The 19,863-nt window shown below is 37.9% G+C and overlaps 1 protein-coding gene across 5 annotated transcripts in view; it reads right to left on the bottom strand.

Annotated features, from left to right (window-relative positions):
- Positions 1–283: 283 nt before the first annotated feature.
- Positions 284–19,863, bottom strand: part of Cep78 (centrosomal protein 78) — a 40,535-nt gene continuing 20,955 nt past the window's right edge. For 3 of the 5 annotated variants that reach the window (XM_004862541.3, XM_087184140.1, XM_021242735.2), the window contains 6 exons: positions 16,380–16,508; positions 4,539–4,616; positions 2,790–2,956; positions 1,782–1,953; positions 1,419–1,466; positions 284–897 (listed from right to left, as the gene is read on the bottom strand). In XM_004862541.3, coding sequence (XP_004862598.2) covers positions 343–897; positions 1,419–1,466; positions 1,782–1,953; positions 2,790–2,956; positions 4,539–4,616; positions 16,380–16,508 — 1,149 coding nt within the window. In that variant the 3' untranslated portion in view covers positions 284–342. The remainder of the gene's footprint in view (positions 898–1,418; positions 1,467–1,781; positions 1,954–2,789; positions 2,957–4,538; positions 4,617–16,379; positions 16,509–19,863) is intronic. The other 2 variants (XM_004862543.3, XM_087184141.1) reach the window with 1 other exon arrangement.

Genomic DNA, 19,863 nt, shown 5'->3' with positions numbered 1-19,863 from the left:
ATTCACTCTCATGGTTTTCTGGTCCCTTTCCTCTGATTGGTTGTTACTTTCTCCCTCCATAGTATTAGTTCCAAGAAGATACAAGCTTTGCTTTGTTGCTGAAAGCCACATCACTCAGAATAATGTTGTACACATCAGGCCCTCTGTAAATATTTGTTGAATGAATGGTGCAAAGTGTCAAAAGGAAGAACACATTAAAAGTTTCATTATAATAAAAAGCATATATAAAAAAACTTCCTATAATGGCTTCTAATCCTGTATTTTAAGACACCATATGCCATAATAAAAACATGAGAAAATTTATTAAAGTTGGAAGGCAAAAACATAATTCAAAGGTTAAACCTATGTCAAACGTGATAGAGAATGGATGCTTTCTTGAATTTCAGAGTCGGATCCAAGAGTATCACTTTCAGAATGTTCTAGTGGATTGTTTTTACTTTTATTTGTCTTGGATGAAACAGTTACTATTCTACTTTCTTTCTTGACAGAAATATGTTTTTTCCAAGACTCACTTTTGATTGGTTCATTAACTAAAGAAACATTTTCCTTAGTTCCTTTGTTTTTCCAGCTTATAGAAGAGTCAGAATAGGAATGTAGGTCCTTTCCAGGATGTTTCTTAGCAGAGTGTTTTTTGGTATTGTCACCTGCTCTGGTCATTTTCTCTGAAGGTGATCTGCTATTTCTAGACAACTCCTCGTCTCCAGTTCCAGCAATCTTATCTGCTGAAGGAGAACATGTTCTAGCAATGAATCCTTCAAAAGAGTCCTGCTGCTGCTGCTCAGGGTTTGGGGTTCCCAGGTTGTCTCTGGAAGTTACAATGGTTTCCTGAGTAGAAACTGGGATGTGGAAAGAGTCAAGAGGCAAAGGAATTCTAGCATCACCTGTAATTTTCTGAAACTAGAGGGAAAAACAACAAAATCCAGTCATGAATAAAGCTAAGTATTAAAAAGAAGACTTTAAAACTTCAGTGCTACTCTGTGATCTTATCACTAAACAGTCAGTTCATTACTGAGAACACTTTAGGGTCACACCCCCCCCCCCCATTATATCTTGCCAAGTGATTCTCCACTCAAAAGTTAGCTACATTCAGAGCTAGATTTATCACACTTTTATACTTTTGTGTAATTATGATGCATTTCCTTTTCTCTCATTAAAAACACACTACTGCCTAAAAAAGTACTTTCTTTCCTATACTACCTACACATATTTGCAGTATCCAATGCATGTCTCATTGTCAGTTCCCAAGAGCAGTCTGAGGCTGAGGGGTGGGAGGTGGGGTCCAGAAAGGGAGAGCAAAGGCAACAGGGGAGTCTGCAGCAGCAGGTTCTCCTCTCCCAATCCTACTGCTCGTCACACACTGCCAGTTAGTTACGTCTGGATTACTCATTTCTAAGCGTTATCTGCATCATTACTTGTACCTTCATTAGTTTTCCTTCATTGTAAGCTGACTGCATGCAAATAGAAACCTAGATGAAATATGAATAGAATAGACGTTTACAAAATTTCAAATTTGGAATATTTTCTCTAAACTTTCATTTCTTTCTTTTACAGAGGATACTCTGATTTACATCATAAATTGTCACAACAGGTTTTCTTATTTACAATACCTTAACATGGAAACAAGCTTACTAATTTCAGACTTGGGAAGGCCTAGGAATATACTTCTAGCCTTCAAGCAAGGCAATACTTTGAGATGGTTCACTAGTATTCTCTCCCTGACCAGCTAATTCCCTTTCTGCTAATCACTCTTGAGTCGCTTGAGTTCTGTTCTGTCCACTTACTTGGATATTTTGCATTTGTCCTACAGCACTCTGCTTTGGATCAGGTCTCTCTTCTTCAAGTGCCTTCTTTTCTTCTTCAGGTGGATCACTAACAGTAGAATTCATCTGGGGACGACCTAATAAATGAAAATCTGACTGATCTATTCCAGCCATTGTGGCAAGCTGCCCAAGTCTGCACAAAAAGGAAAGACAGTGGTTACCACCCCAGGAGATCTCAGATTCCCCCACACCTACAAGCATGGAATAGGTGTGCACATTAAATGCAAAAATCTCAGAAGCCGTGTCCTACTCCAGACCACAGCCTGCTGTCTCTCCCTCTTGGTCAGACCCTCCCATATTTGTGCTGTGCGCTCAGATCACTCAGCACCCCCTACTGGCCTCAAGAATATGCTCCATGCCACCTGCCTGTGTGTCCTTGACTGTTCCTCCACTTTAAATGCACTCTCTAGCTAGTGCACACCCGTCTCCATCTCCACACATTTTCCCATTTTTTTCTCGTTTCTAATGATGTGCTTGTTCCTAGCACCAAATTATTTTCTTATTGAAAACCACTCCATCAACTATTTCCAACTTCCTCAGCAAAATCATTCCTGCTTGAGAACCTGCGACCTAACCTCCACAGACTATTAGCTATTCTAATGTCTAGAATGTTCTTCTAATGGCATATAATTCAAACTTAATTTAACAAGCAAAAGGAATAAAATGCAAGAAAATTTTTATAAATATTTTGATTAAAATTAGCTTTAATTTACTTTTAAACAAGAATTATTCCTACTAATTACTCTAAGTACAGGTTACCTTTCTTTCAATGGGCTGTTTACCAAGGCAGGTTTGCCAATTTACATTTCTTTTAAAAAATAAATTCTCCATTTAAAAAGTCAAGCATATAACTTAGGTATAATCACACAACATACATGGCTTATGGAAAATAGGACAATGCTCAAGCTCCTCTGCAAACTACTATTAAAATCACGATGGGAAGAATACCCTAGAGACAAACAAACTAACCCAGCATCTTTAAGAAGATCCAGGAAAGCATGGAACTTCTGAAAAGAATTCTCAATGCTTCCCAAAACACCTTCATCATCCAGGATCATGTTTGTCAACGACTGTGCATGAAGGGCTTCAGACAAAGAGAAGTTTATATTTCTTAATTGGGCATTTTCATTTTCTAGCTGCAAAAGAAGGGTGAAAATGGATGATATTATTGTCTCTCATTGTCATCTAAACAATTTTTAAGTAACAAAACTAAACATTTAAAAAAATGTGATTAATTTGTAATTAATCTAACTCTTTACCATTAAAGACAATAACTATTACCTAACAATCAAAATCTGAAGACAACTGACAAAATTTCCTGTATAACACTTAGGTACATAAGTCAAATTTATTGTTTCATTAATGATCTTTCAAAAAGATCACATTCCTAAATGGTTAAATTCAGATCATTTTATGTAAGAAAATCAGCTTCCTAATGGTCTTCTTGAATTAAAAAATGAAATATGGTCTGATTTGAGGAATGCATATTACATTTCTGCTGAATATTAAGGATTTAGCAAGGATAATTTTTACATCTGAAAGTCCTAAAGTGCACCTAACTTATTAACTGCACAACTACCAACATTCCCTCCCCCTCGGCTTCTTGAAAATATTACCCTCCACACTCCTCTTTCTCATCATTTGTTCATCTAAGACCACATAAAAGCCCAATGTATTTCTCAGAAAGGTCATTTCATCCATGACGCTCTTTTTTGCTTTATACAATCATGTGCTCAAATATTTACTGAATGAGTCTTTCAACCAAATGCACATACTGCCAAAAATTCTTCCAGAAACTCTTTGCAATAATAAATTCTACTTATGCAGAACTGTCTAGCTTTCATGCACATTAGTTCAATTTATTACTCAAGAGCACAGATTTTTAACTTTCATTGCATTCTTATTCACTATGCTAACTCACTATCAGTAGATAGTCTCATCGGCATGCTTTATGTTACTATATATACAATAAAGCCTAATAAGTATATTTCATGAACAGAAATAAGATGCAGTCATATAAAAGCCCAGTGGGGGAAGACTACATTTATATTTTTTAAAAAACATGCTTCTTAAAAAAAACAAAAAAAACAATGCTTCTTGGGCCAGGGATTTAGCTCAGTGGTTCTGCTGCCTGCCTTGCAAGTGCAAGGACCAGAGTTCGATCCCCAGTACCAAAAAAAATCATGCTTCTTGGAATTAGATGAATAAATACAAAGGTTAACACAGAGCAACCGATTTGTAATACACTGCTATTTTCTTACTTTAAAGTTTATAAAGGTTGTGTGTATATCTTTTTTCTTTGTATATCCTTTTATTGGTACATTTTAGGTGTACAACATAATGACATTCATCACTGGAAATTTGCACCTTTACATAATCTCTCTTGGTTCTTATTTTTGCCCCCTTCCCCTGCCCTCCCTTCAACCCCTCCACCCCTCCCTATTTACAAAGACTTTGTTTCCATTTTTTCGTTTTCTCATATTAATTCCATTCCCCTCTTTCCTTTCCCCTACTCTTCCCACTTCCCCTTCCCTTTGCCTCTTTTCTTCCTATTTTGTGTGTATATCTTAAAATCAAATTCAAACACCTGAAGATGTAGCTCAGCAGCACCGACCCGGCCTGGCAAGCACAAGGTCCCGAGTTAGATCACCAGTACCGAAAAAAAAAAATCCAAACAAAACAAAAAAACAACTGTCAAAATATAAGACTTTTATTTACCTCACTGACTCGTTTATCAGCCTTAAGCCTTATTACTCTTTCCTCCTTCAACTGCTTTAGGCAATCGTCCAGTTTTTCCTAGAATGGAGAAAGAGCAAATACTGTAATTAATTCACACTATGACCCCTGAAAGTTGTCTCAGCTACAGATTCCACCAAGTATTTAGGGGCACCAAATAAACTCTCAGGATTATAAGTGTATTATTTACAGTACTGTATCATGCTAGTGAAATTATCAAAATATATCACATATCAGAACATCACATTCATTTAAATCCCACTCTCCAAAACAGATTTGTGACAGCTCATCATAAAAAGACAATAAACAGAATATAGTTAGTGAATCAGAAAAAAAAAATAAGGCCATGAAAGGAAAACTCTATTACTTGTAGGTTCCTCATAGAAGAAATCCCTATTAACATGCTTAACAGAAAGGTAGCTTTAAAAAGGAAAGACTTTCAGCTGGGCCTGACGGTGCACACCTGTCATCCTGTCATCTCAGCACTCAAGAGGCCGAGAAAGAAGAGCATGAATTTGAGATGAGTCTGGGCTATGTAGCCAGTTCAAGGCTGGTATGGGCTATACAGATCCTATCTCAAAACACACACACACACACACACACACACACACACACACACACAGAGATACTTTCAAAGCACTTGATTACATGACAAACACTGTTCTAAGAGTCTCTAGTTATTACCTAATTTAATCATCAAAATCCTATAAAAATATGATTATTAGCTGTGTTGTCTTACAGATGAGAGGACCAAATCAGAGAGAAGCAGAGTACTATATCCAGAGTTGTCTCACTACTTCAGGGCCCTGGTAGGGCCCGGCTTTGATTTCAAGAAGTCAGGTGTTGGTCTTGGTCACAGAGGTGGTACTGTTCCCCCTCACCAATGTCAATAAAATAGGATGCACAAGGGTAAGCATACTCATGTTCAGGAACTAAGGCTCCAAACTCCTTCAAAGTTCAGAGTCACTCCTTGTGACAGGCAGAATGCGAACATGGCCTCCAAGATTTCTTCCTGCCGGGGACCACCATCATCTTTCACTGCTCAAACGTTAATTAGGCGCTGCTGTTAAGAGGTGCCAGTACGTCCCCAAGGCAACCGGCCTTGGCATAGGGAGAGTATCCTAAGGGGATGCGACCTATGCAAGCAACCCATTAAGAGGGACCAGGCTATTACTGAAAGAGACTTAGAGCAGCGGAATCAGACACGGGAATTTCCACTGCCGGCTCTAAAGAGGTACAATGTGGGAGCAAGGAATGCAAAGTCGAGGGAGGCGTCTAGAGGCTGAAAGGGTCCCTTGACGAACAGGCAGCAAGGAAATGGAGCCTCAGTCTTGACTGCAGGGGATCAGCTTGAAAGGGGAGTCTTTCCCAGAGCCTCCAGATGACAAGAGCCTGGTGGACACCTCAGCTTTGGCTTATTCAGACTGACCAGGCACCCTAGTCACATCCTGCCTAGGCCTCCAACACAGAACTGGAGCTAGTAAGAAATGAGCACTATTTAAAACTACCAAGTTTTGGGTTTTTTTGGTACCAGAGATTGAACTCAGGACCTTGTACTTACCAGGCAGGCCCAGCAGCACTGCGCTAAATCCCCGGCCCACAACTACCGAGGTTTAAGCAATGAAAATTAGTATACTACTCAAACCCAGGTTCATGAACAAAATAATGACTGTTACTGTTTTTTATTTCCTACTGCAAATAAAATATATATATTTTTTACTGCTGCACCATTAGCCATTTCAGAGTAATACACAGAAAATGTATATTTCTGAAAACAGCAAGACATATTTATATCTTAAAGGCTTTTGAATGTTCACTTAAACAGAGTTTCAACTTAAAAATTTAGTTTAACCCTGGATACATCTATATGACAGTTAGATATCCACACCAGGAAAGGAAATTAGTACTACTTTCTGGAGCAATCTCTAGGTTACACTAAAAGTTCTGATTTCCCTATGGAAATCATCATAGATGTGGGCAAGGCTTTATTTACCGATATAATGTCATAGAACTGTAACTATCTAAGCTCTACAAATAAGGGCTGGGGATTTAGCTCAGTGGTTTTGCCACCTGCTGCGCAAGCTCAAGGACCCAAGTTAGATATCTGGTACTAAAAAAAAAACAAACAAAAAACAAAAAAAATAAACTCTATAAATAAGCTAAAAGTTTCATGCTGTCATTAGTTTAAATAAAACACATTCATATGAAGAAATCTCCTATGAAGCCACTAAAAAAAATAACCTGGTGATATAAAAGACTCAACCAGAATTAATGAATGGGTTTTAAGAGTTGCATTCTCAAAATTTTTCTGTGCATTTTTCTTGTAAGATGGTCTATAAGCTTAATCAGATTCCTTGCTATAGGAGAGTATGAAATAACATGGCAAAATATATTGATACTTTTTTTAAGAAAAAAAGGCTGATTATAAAATATCCAGTTGTGTGTAAAGGTAGTGATTTTCTTTTCAATTAAATTCATTACTTTTCAAAAATTTCCTCAATGAACATGTACTTTTATAATCAGAACATAAAGTTTGAAAATTAGTAAATGCTCCAAATAATTAAAAAAAAATTTTGGGGGGGATATTGGGGTTTGAACCCAGCGCCTTCACAGTTACAGCCCCACCCTTTTTAAATTTTGAGCAGTCTTGCTAAGTTATCGAGGTTGGAATGAACTCAAAATCCTCCTGCTGCAGCCTTCCAGAGTACCACGCTTGGCTTTCAAATTCCTTAATGTTAAAGCCAACCAAGTTTTTATGGTAAAAAGCAAAAAGAAACTGCAAAGTTACTTACTATTCATATAATGGTATTAACATTTAAAATGCGTATCACAAGGGCAACCCATTTTCTGGTCCCCCTTCTATCTCTCTTAGGCAGAAGCTATCTTTCTCCCAATAAATTTTCTCTACTCTTAACCTAAACAAACAAACACAAACTTGTATCACAGAAATTTTAAACAATGATGAAAACCAAAAAAATCCTCACAACTGGAGACTCAACTCCATTCTTGACTCGGTTCTTGTTCTAAATAACACACCAAAGTTAAATTACATGAAATAGTTTCGCCCTCTAGTGGAGAGAGTTAGAACATAACATTACATTGCTATGAAAAAGTATTTCTTTCCCCGGTACTCTATGGAGTAATTCATGCTCCTTAGAGGAAGTAAGGAAACACAGAAGCAAACAATCAGAAAGTAAAATCACTCAATAAACACCCTACTACTTAAATACAACTATGACAAAGTTTTGGGTAATTTTCTTTGTTGTCACCTGCTCCAGCTTCCTTCTACACATTGCCAAGGTGCTTTTTTTTCCCTTGGAAAACAGCATCCATCATTCTGTATATCCAATTTTATGTCCAATTTTTCCCATTTAACATTGAATCGTTTCTCAATATGATCAGAGGGTTTTTGTAACCCTGACTTGCAAGTGGTTACAAAATATTCCATTGGGTAGGTTTATTCGTTCATTTAATCATTCCTTTATAGCTAAACATTCAGATTGCTCCTAACTTTTCAATACTCCAAGATGAAAGTCACTTTTATGCAAGAGGGTTCCCTCCTTCATCTGCACAATGAGTTTCTTGCAATACACTAAGGAAAAAAGAAATTTTAGGTTAGAGCAAATGAACAATTTTAAGGCTCTGAGACACCTATATTCAAACTGTTTTCCAAAACTTTTCCAAGATTTTATACTATTATCAGCAATGGAGCTCATCACCTGCACCATCATTGTTGCTTACTTCAGGTGGGAGAGAAGAAACAGAATGTATTTGATTAAGCATTTATCCTTAGTACCTCCTATGCCTACCACAAAGCAGACAAGCAATAAAGAATTGAAGCCAGGCGTGGTGGCGCACACCCATGATCTCAGCACTCAGGAGGCATAGGAGTGGAGAATCACTGCGAGGCCAGCCTTCAAGACCAATCTAAACTACATGGTGAGACCCTGTCTCAAAAAAACAAAACAAAGAATAAGAAAGTCGATGACAATACAAGAGTCATGTGTCAAAAGAGTGTTTTTCTCTAACAGGTGAAAGCCTGCACTTTTCCTTGAATCTACATTTCTTTGCTAATATAAGCTAAAAACGTCTTTAGATTACATATTTTTGAAGTAGCTTTTGTTTCCATTTGTTCTTTTTTTTTTTTGGTGCCAGGGATCGAACTCGGGTCCTTGCACTTGCGCAGCAGGCGGTGAAACCACTGAGCTAAATCCCCAGCCCCTAGATTGCATATTTTTTTAAACTCAAGTTCTCTAGGGCAAGTCCTAGCTGTATCTATTAGCTATAAACCTCGAGGAAGTGAAATAACTCTTAAGCCTTAATTTCCTCATCTAAAAAGGGAGATAAATTCATACACAAAGTTCTTTTGATAATTACACACAAAACCTAGAAGACTTCTTAGTACATAGAGTAAGTTCAATTAATGCAAAATGAGTGAACATATAATGTAATTAGTAGAGAAGGGCTCATAAAAGCTAGTTGTCACTTCCCAACTTACATATTCAGTTCCCTGGGGCAACCACTTCTTTAAGCAAAGTTTTTAACTGTAAAGTATGATACACATACTGAAAAGTAAATAGAACAAAACTGTTGAGGAATACTCATGCAACTACCACCCAAATGTATATGTACAACCTCTGGTATCTCTGAAATCTCTTGTAACTTCTCCCTATCACAAATTCCTCTCTTTCTTCCAGAGTTAGACACTTCCTCACTTTCTTGAGGATCATTTCCTTTATCTGTGTGTATTCCTAACAAAACAATTTGATTTTTATCTACTAATTTATGTAAAGGGAATCAGTGCATGCAGGGTTTTCTAATTCTCTTGTACTCCATTCATTCTTTTTGTACCAGGGATTGAACTCAGGACCCCGTGCCTTCGAAGTAGGCAGCAGAACCACTGAGCTAAATCCCCAGCCTTTCATTCATTCACTTTTAAAGTTAAATACATTGCTGCTTAAAACTCTAATTCATTCAGTTTTATTCTCTTTACTTAACTTTGTTTCCTTGCCCTATACATAGTTTAATTTTTTATTTATTTATTTATTTCTTGGTACTGGGGATTGAACTTGGAACCTTGCACTTGCAAGGCAGGTGCCAGAACCACTGAGCTAAATCCCCGGCCCCTAATCTTTACTTCTTAATGTGCATCTGAGTTGCTTTCAGGTTGGGCTGTCACAGGTTGGACTGTTCTTGTTGAACAATTTTTCCAGTGCATATATCCTGGGGTAATGTGATGGATCATGGGTAGTCATACATCTTTAATTGGTAGACAATGTTAAATGCTTTCCAAAAGTAACTGTGCTGACTCCATATAAACAGGAGGTGAGATTCCTATCACACCTACTACTAACAGACTTTATTTTTTGCCAATCTGATAGTACAGTGGCATCTCTCATTTGTTTTAATTTTTTTTTGATTACTCACACAGTTGAATACTATTCCATGTTTATTGGCTACTTGGATTTCTTTTTAATGTGTGAGATTTACTTCAAACTTTCTCTCAGGGCTTGGGATGTAGCTCAGTGACACCTTGCCTGCCTGGCAAGCTCCAGGTCCTGAGTTTGAACCCTGGTAACAAAACAAAAAAAACAACAAAACTTTCTCTCTGTGCATGCATGCGCATGTGTATGGCAGTGGTGTGTGTGTATGTGGTGTCACTGGTGACTGAACCCAGGATTTGGCACGTGCTAGGTAAGCACTCTACCACTGACTGAGGTACATCCCAGCCCTTTCTGTATTTTCTTTTCGAGGCAGGGTCTCGCTAAGTTGTCAAGACTGGCCTGGAACTTCTGATCCTACTGCCACGGCCTCCCAAGTAGCAGAGATTACAGGCACACACTGCTACATTCTGCTCCTAATTTGTCTTTTACACTGCCACAATTAATTGTATGTACATAGAGGGCCATGGTGGTTCACACCTGTAATCCTAGCACTCGGGAGGCTGAGGTAGGATTCCAAGTTCAGGGCCAGTCCTGACTACAACTCATTATCTCAAAAAAAAAAAAAAAAAAAAAAAAAAAAAAAAGGCATATGTATTCTGGTCTATGTGCAGAATTAATCTCTCTGGTTATTTGATTGTTTTTTGTTTTGTTCTGCTGTCCTGGGGATTGAATCCAAAGCCTTTGCACTGAGCTACATCCTCAGCCCTTTTTTATATTGAGACAATGTTTTGCTAAGCTGTCCAAGCTGGGCTTGAACTTGTGATCCTCCTGCCTCAGCCTTCCAGTGCTGGGATTATAGGAATGTACCACCATGCCTGGCTAGTTCTCTTGTTTTGTGAGAGACAGTATAAAATAGTGTTTGAAAGAACATGCAGACAGCTTGAACTCAAATCCTTGATCCAAATAAACTAGGAAGCATTTGACCAAGTTTCTTTTCTATCTTAGCTTCCTTTTCTGAAGAGTACGAATGATATTAGCACCTACTGCATAGTTACTCTAAGAATTACATAAGTTTTTACATGGAAAAAATAGTGTCAAATACAAAGTCCAAATAAGTTAGTGATTATCTTATATACAGGTTGGCAAAAAAATTTGCCAACTGAGACATTATTTCCATTATTGCAATTACAGGATGCAGGCTAACCACACACCACAAGTTGCACCTATTTGTTCCAGTTTACACCCCTTGGCCTGACATTAGGATTAAAGCATCTCTTTACACTACTAAAAGGTGTTCTGGTTCATACAGGTTAGAAAGATAGATGGTCACTGCCCGCGCCCCGGCAACAATCCACTGGACACCAGCACCAACCCCCCCCACCCCGCTCCTCTGTACAGCCACCTGGTTCCACATTACAAAGACGCAGAGGACACCGGACCACCAGACCACGGTACTGAGTCCCCCCGCTCCCAGCCCAGAGGTAGAGGCTTCCCAGTCACCATCCCTCCCGCTGCTCCCACCCCAGAGGAAAGGGCTTTTGGGCCAGCATCCCTACCACTGCTCCCAGCCCCTGTCCCACCTCTCCCAGCTCAGAGGACGTGATCCGAGCAGGCGCCAACAGCACCCCCCCCACAGTCGAAATGAGAAAACACATAAATAAGTCTCAAAACCAGACTTCCAGATCACCCACAGCAACCCCAAAGGGAAATGAGATGGAACACTCTGATACTCAACCCCCTGGGCCCACAGAACTGGCAACAAAAGGGGATCTGGAAAAAATGAAATCAGAAATAATTTCTCAGATAACAGGAGAAATTGTGCCCCTGGTGCAAGACATGATTAATAAATCTAGAGAGGAGATCAGGAACATGACGGAATCCCAACATGAGAAACAAATGGAATCCATAAAACAGATGCAAATAGATTTCCAGGAGATGGAAAACTCCATTCAAAGTCTACACAGCAGAATGAGCCAATGTGAGGACAGAATTTCAGATATAGAAGGTAAGACTCCAATTAATGACCAGGAAAAGAAAAACTGCTTCAAAATTATAAGGGAACATGAGAAATCAATCCAGCAGCTGCTAGATGATGCAAAGAAGAATAACATAAGACTGATTGGAGTCAATGAAGAAAGAGGGGAGTGTGCAGATGACATAAAAAAACTCTTCACAGAAATAATGGCAGAAAACTTCTCAAGCAGGGGAAAAGAGCTTGACATACAGATAAGTGAGGCATATAGGACTCCAAATAGCCTTCATCAAAAAAAACTACACATAGGCATATAATTGTTAAGATTCCAGAAACTCAACAGAAGAACAAAGTTCTCCAAGCAGTCAGAGAAAAGAAACAAATCACATACAAAGGAAAGCCCATCAGAATCACAGCAGACTTCTCAACACAAACCATCAAGGCAAGAAGAGCTTGGAGTGACATATTCCAAACCCTAAAGGAAAACAGCCTCCAAACCAAATTGATGTACCCTGCAAAACTATCTTTCAAAATGGATGGAGAAATAAGATACTTTCATGACAAAGAGCACCTTAGGAACTTCATGAATATCAAACCAGCACTCCAAAGCATTTTACACAATATTCTAGGAACAGACATTGAGGATCACAACCCCAGGAAGCAAAGCAGAAATGAACCCACCTGGCATGAGAAGAAATTAAATGTAAAGGCAGAGAATTCAACAAAAAGAAAAAGTCATGGCAATAACAAGTTAAAACGTTTCAGTTATAACCGTCAACGTTAATGGTGTCAATTCACCAATCAAAAGAAACAGATTGGCAGAATGGGTCAAGAAGCAAAATCTAACAATATGCTGCATACAAGAAACACACTTAATTCAAAAGGAAACTCACAGACTGAAAGTTAAAGGGTGGAAAACAATACTCCATGAGATGGGAACCCGAAAAAAAGCAGGAGTAGCTATCCTCTTTGTAGATCAAGCAGATTTCAAACCAACACTGATTAAGAGAGACGAAGAAGGACACCACATCCTTGTAAAGGGAGCAATCCAAGAGGAAGAGATGACAAGCATAAATATCTATGCACTAAACACTAGTGCACCCAACTATATAAAACAAATACTAACGGACATGAAAAGTCATATATGCACTAATACAATTGTAGTGGGGAACCTCAACACCCCACTGTCACAAATGGATAGATCAACTAGACTAAAAATAAGTAATGAAATACTAGAACTCAATCGAACTCTTGAACAAATGAACTTAACAGATGCTTCCAGAGTCTTCCACCCCACAAAATCAGAATACACATTCTTCTCAGCGGCACATGGGTCATTCTCCAAAATAGACCACATACTCACACATAGAACATGGTTAAGTAAGTGCAAAGGAATTGAAGTTATCCCCTGTATATTATCACACCATAGTGCAATGAAATTGGAGATCCATAGCAAAAGAAACTCAAAAAATTTCATAAACACATGGAAATTGAACACACTTCTGAATAACCAGTGGGTCACACAGGAAATTAAAGAAGAAATCAGACAGTTCCTTCAATTAAATGACAATGACAATAGAACATATCAGAATCTATGGGACACAATGAAAGCAGTCTTATGAGGGAAATTCACAGCAGTGAATACACATATTAGGAAAACAGAACGAGCCCAATTAAACAACCTGATGCTGAACCTCAAGCTTCTAGAAAAAGAAGAGCAGGACAACCCCAAAGCTCATACAAGGGAGGAAATTATAAAGATCAGAGGAGAAAACAATGCAATGGAGAATAAGAGAATGATACGAAAAATCAATGAAGCCAAGAGTTGGTTCTTCGAAAGAATCAACAAAATTGACAAACTCTTATCCAACCTTATCAGAAAAAGGAAAGAAAAGGCCCAAATCCATGCAATTAGGAATGAAAAGGGTGAAATCACAACAGACCCAGCAGAAATCCAGAGGATCATCAATACCTACTTCCAGAAGCTATATGCCAATAAGATGGACAACACAGAAGAAATGGACAGATTCCTAGATACATATGAATTACCAAAGTTGAATGAAGAATACCTAAAAATTCTGAACAACCCAATATCAACCAATGAAATTGAAAACGTAATTAAAAACTTATCAACTAAGAAAAGCCCGGGCCCTGATGGCTTCACTGCTGAATTCTACAAGACATTTAGAGAGGAACTACTGCCACTACTGCTTCAACTCTTCAATGAAACTGAAAGGGAAGCAATACTCCCGAATTCATTCCTGGAAGCAAGCATCACCTTGATCCCCAAAGCAGAGAAAGACCCAACCAAAAAGGAGAACTATAGGCCAATCTCACTAATGAACACAGATGCAAAAATCCTTAATAAGATAATGGCAAACAGAATGCAGAAGATCATCAAGAAGATCATACACCCCGATCAAGTGGGATTCATCCCAGGGATGCAGGGATGGTTCAATATATGCAAATCAATCAATGTAATACACTATATCAATAGAGCCAAGGACAAAAACCATATGATTATCTCCATAGATGCAGAAAAAGCATTTGACAAAATACAACATACATTTATGATAAAAACCCTACAAAAAATTGGAATAGATGTTCTCTACCTCAATCTGATCAAAGCCACGTATGAAAAGCCAAGAGCCAATATCATACTAAATGGTCAAAAACTGAAATCCTTAACAATAAAATCAGGAACAAGACAAGGATGTCCACTATCACCACTCTTGTTCAATATAGTTCTGGAAACATTAGCCACAGCAATTAGACAAGAGAAAGAAATAAAAGGAATAAAGATAGGAAATGAAGAAGTCAAATTGTCATTATTTGCAGATGACATGATACTCTACATAGAAGACCCCAAGAATGCCACCAAAAGTCTTCTAGACTGAATAACCAAATTCAGTCAAGTAGCTGGTTACAAGGGCAACACACAAAAATCAATAGCTTTCCTCTACATGAATGACAGACTCACTGAGAGAAAAATAGGGCAAATAATTTCTTTCACAATAGCATCCAAAAAACTGAAATACCTAGGAATCAACCTAATGAAAGAAATCAAAGACCTCTTCTCTGAAAACTATGGCACTCTGAAAAGAGAGATTGAAGATGATATCAGAAAATGGACAGACATCCCCTGCTCCTGGGTAGGAAGGATTAATATAGTGAAAATGGCCATACTTCCAAAACTGCTATATAGATTTAATGCAATTCCAATTGAGATCCCAGCAGCATACTAATGGACCTTGATAAAACAATCAAAAAATTCATTTGGAACAAGAAGAGATCCAGAATAGCAAAAGCAATTCTAGGCAACAGAGACATGGCAGGGGGTATCACAATCCCCAACTTGAAATTACACTACAAAGCTACTGTGATAAAAACAGCATGGTATTGGCAAAGAAACAGACCTGAGGACCAGTGGAACAGATTAGAAGATGCAGAAACAACTCCAGACACACTCAGCAAGCTAATCTTTGACAAAGGGGCCATACACCCTCACTGGAGGAAAGATAGCCTCTTTAATAAATGGTGTTGGAAAAATTGGGTTTCAACTTGCCACAGATTAAATCTAGACCCATATCTCTCACCATGCACTAAACTAAAATCAAAATGGATTAAAGATCTAAATATTAAAACAAAAACGCTGAACAGTCTGGTACAGAGGTTAGCTAAAACTCTTGAAGACACTGGTATAGGAAAAGATTTTATAAACAAATAATAATACACATTATCAGCTCTGCATTAAAGTGGAAATAAAACTTCTATTTCTTAAGGTACAGAAATTTATTATAAAGATCATTTTTTGGGCCAGCTATTTAGCCGTGCTTCCACCGCCAGCCTTGCAAGCCTAAGGTCCTGAGTTTGATCCTTGGTACTGAAAAAAAAAAAAAAATTAAAAAAAATAAATAGAAATAATTTTTCTTCTCTGTCCACACAAATAAAAGAATGGAATATTTGATGTCAGGTTTATAAAGTAATATAGTGCAGCGTAAGTTTATTTTTATTTTATGAAAAGAGAATACCAATATGAAAACCTTTTTCAAAATTTTACTTTTATCAAAAACAAAGTTACATTTTCCTTTTACATAATGTAGAAGACTGCTACAATCATCAATTTCCTAGTTTGTAAAATAAGAACACTCAATTCAGTTGACTATATCACACAGTAGTTAATTTCCCTGAATTTGTTATATGATTATTAAGGTTCTTCTAATATTCTATGATTCTAAGAAAAAACTATCTTACTGATAACATGTTTTCATTTTTATTTAAGAGTTCCCACATTCTTCTCTCACCTTGTTCTACGAAAAGGCACCATTTAAGGGGACAGGAGTTAGGAGAGGGACAATCAGAACTCCTCCACAAGCCACCAGGGTCCTCCCACAATCACGTGTCCAACAAGTACCAACTGTGGTTTGAAATAATCTTCCCTATGTTTTGAAAGTAACAGTTTTGTACCTGCAAGGCTTCGTGTTTTACACTGGTTTGCTCTGGCACTTCATGAACACTTTCTGAAGAATCATCTATCTCATCAATTTCTGAGGATGAAGGACTCTCTACTGTCACAGTCACAGGAAAACCTGATGGCTTGAATTAAGAAGACAAGATTATGTAAGCAGTAATATAAATCAAATACCAAATATTAAAGGACATCTAATCAAAGTGATCTCTCAGAAATAACAAGTCATTATATATCTCTTTTACTACTAAAAGCCTAAAGCAACGTAGCACACCACTTATTCTTGCTGTGTTACTATACAGAATTCCAGCATACATAGTTATGGTTAATATTTGGAATTTTCCACTAATTCATTAAATTTATTTCACATAAATCAAGTGAGGAGCCAGGATAAACATTTTTTCTCAAGACAATTTTATACTGTAGAAAAGAAATTTATTCTTCAGTATCAGACACAAAGAGCCTAAAAGTATAATTTTTAGAAGGAAAACCCATCAGTAGGGGACTAATAAAAAATTATAAGAACAAGCCGAGCCATGGTGCCATATACCCGTAATCCCAGCACTCAGGCAAGCTGAAGCAGGAGGATAGCAAGTTTGAGCCCAGTCAGGGGCGATTTAGTGTCTTAAGAGACTCATCTCAAAATTTTTTAAAAAAGGGATGGGGATGTAGCTCAGTAAGAAGGCCCAGGATTCAATCCCCAGTACCACGGAAAATAAAAAAGAAAGACAATTAATTAGTAAGCTGAACTAGAATGGTATTTTAATAAATCATGTATATATACCCAATTAAAACTGACACACAAAAAACTTTATCTTTTCCATATCCATAAGCCAAAACTACAGCATTAACAATGTAATTTTGTTAAGTTTTACTGCAACTGGAATGTTGTTCAGTATGAGGTTTCTGCAATTTAAAAACTGACCTGGCGGACAACCTCATAAAAAACAAATCAAATTAAAACAAAGTACTAAGTTTCTAAAACTGTAAAGAAAACAAGTCACTGAAGTGATTTCTACCACAAGCAGGAAATCCTGCAGTGTTGAAAATCCTCAACAAAATGAGATGTGCGCCCCTATTTCTGGGCACGATGGAGACAGGACTGATCCAGGTACTCCTCACTCAGTCTCGGCAGTGCTGTCTTTAAGACAGGACCCTGAGAACAAGACAAGGGATGTCCACCATCACCACTACTGTTCAATACACTTTTGGGAACATTAGCCACGGCCATTAGATAAGAGAAAGGAATAAACATAGGAAATGAAGAAGTAAAATTGTCATTATTTGCAGATGACATGATACTCTATACAGAAGACCCAAGAACTCCACCAAAAGTCTTCTAGACTTAATAACCAAATTCAGTAGAGAAGCTGGATACAAGGTCAAAATGCAAAAATCAATAGCTTTCCTCTACATGAACAACAGACTCACTGAGACAGAAACAGGACAAGCAATTCCTTTTACAATAGCATCCAAAAAACTGAAATACCTAGGAATCAACCTAACAAAAGAAATCAAAGACCTCTTCTCTGAAAATTATTGCACTCTGAAAACAGAGATTGAAGACGATATCAGAAAATGGAAAGATAGCCCTTGCTCCTGGGTAGGAAGGATCAACATAGTGAAAATGGCCATACTTCCAAAACTACTGTATAGATTCAAGGCAATCCCAATGGAAATCCCAGCAGCATACTTCACAGACCTTGAGAAAACAATCCAAAAATTCATTTGGAACAAGAGACCTAGAATAGCAAAAGCAATTCTAGGCAACAGAGACATGGCAGGGGGTATCGCAACTCCCAACTTGAAACTATACCAGAAAGCTACTGTGATAAAAACAGCGTGGTACTGGCAAAGAAACAGACCTGAGGACCAGTGGAACAGATTATAAGATGTAGAAACAACGTCAGACACACTCAGCCCCCTCATCGCTTTTTTTTTTTTTTTTTTTTTTTAGTACCGGGGATCGAGCTCGGGACCTTGCACTTGTGAGGCAGGTGCTGGAACCACATCTTTGACAAAGGAGCCAAACATCCTCACTGGAGGAAAGACAGCCTCTTTAATAAATGGTGCTGGAAAAATTGGGGTTCAACTTGCCAAAGACTGAAACTAGATCTGTACCTCTCACCATGCACTAAACTAAAATTGAAATGGATTAAAGATCTAAATATTAAAACAGAAACACTAAACCGGGTGGAAGAGAGTTTAGGAAGAACTCTTAAAGAAATTGGTGTAGGAAAAGATTTCATGAACAAAACCTCAGTTGCCCATGAACTAGCTCAAACAATCAACAAATGGGATCTCTTCTTATTAAAAAGCTTCTGCACAGCAAGAGAAACCACCAGCAGTGTGAAGAGACAACCCACAATGTGGGAAAAAAAATTTCACCAGCAGTCCCTCAGACAAAGGTCTACTATCTCAAATCTATAAAGAACTTAAAAAAATCAGACCTCCGAAATTTAAAGACCCAATCCAAAAATGGGCATCTGAAATGAACAGACATTTCTCAGACAAAGTACAAATAGCAAATAAACGTATGAAAAAATGTTCAACATCACTGGTCATTTGAGAGATGCAAATGAAAACAATGCTGAGATTCCACTTCACTCCAGAAAGAATGGCTGCTATCATGAAATCAACCAATAACAAATGCTGGTGGGGCTGTGGGGAAAGAGGAACCCTGCTCCACTGCTGGTGGGAGTGTAGACTGGTGCAACCACTGTGGAAATCAGTATGGAGATACCTCAAAGAACTAGGACTGGAAGTCCCATTTGACCCAGCTCTTCCACTGCTGGGTATCTTCCCGAAAGAATTAAAAGAATCACACCACAGTGATACATGTGCACCCAAGTTCATAGCAGCACAATTCATAATAGCTAAAACTTGGAAACAGCCCAAATGCCCATCAACGGGAGGCTGGATAAAGAAAATGTGTTTTTTAAAAAAATGGAGTACTACTCAGCCATAAAAAATAAGAAATTAAAGACATTTATAGCTAAATGGATGCACACTGAGGCAGTACTTTTAAGTATTAAAAGAAGCATTTTTAAGAAATAAATAGGACACACGTGTAAATACCAAATAGTTTCTACGGTGTGAGAAACAAAGTGTAAATAAGGACTAAAATGTATGATAGGTAATGTGAAATAGGAAGGGGCAAAGCAGAAGGGGAAGTGGGAGGGGTAGGGGAAAGGAAAGAAGGGAATCGAATTAATATGAGAAAATGGAAAAATGGAAACAAAGTCGTTGTAAATAGGTAATGATGGAGGGGTTAAAGGGAGGGGAGGAGAAGGGGGAAAAAATAAGAACAAAGAGAGATTATTTAAAGGTGCAAATTTCCAATGATGAATGTCATTATATTGTATACCTAAAATGTACCAATAAGATTAAGAAAAAAAAAGGACCCTGAGGCTCCCAGCACAACTAGGAGGGGGACCTGACACTGACAGAAGGAGCTTGCTGCAAGCCTGGGAGGCAGAGGAT

Source organism: Heterocephalus glaber, unplaced genomic scaffold (assembly GCF_053883595.1).
Source record: "Heterocephalus glaber isolate CG9 unplaced genomic scaffold, H.glaber_assembly_v1.0 deba00001481, whole genome shotgun sequence".
NCBI classification, from domain to species: domain Eukaryota; kingdom Metazoa; phylum Chordata; class Mammalia; order Rodentia; family Bathyergidae; genus Heterocephalus; species Heterocephalus glaber.
The sequence above is the reverse complement of the archived record's forward strand: the minus strand, read 5'-3'. Positions and strand labels throughout refer to the sequence as shown.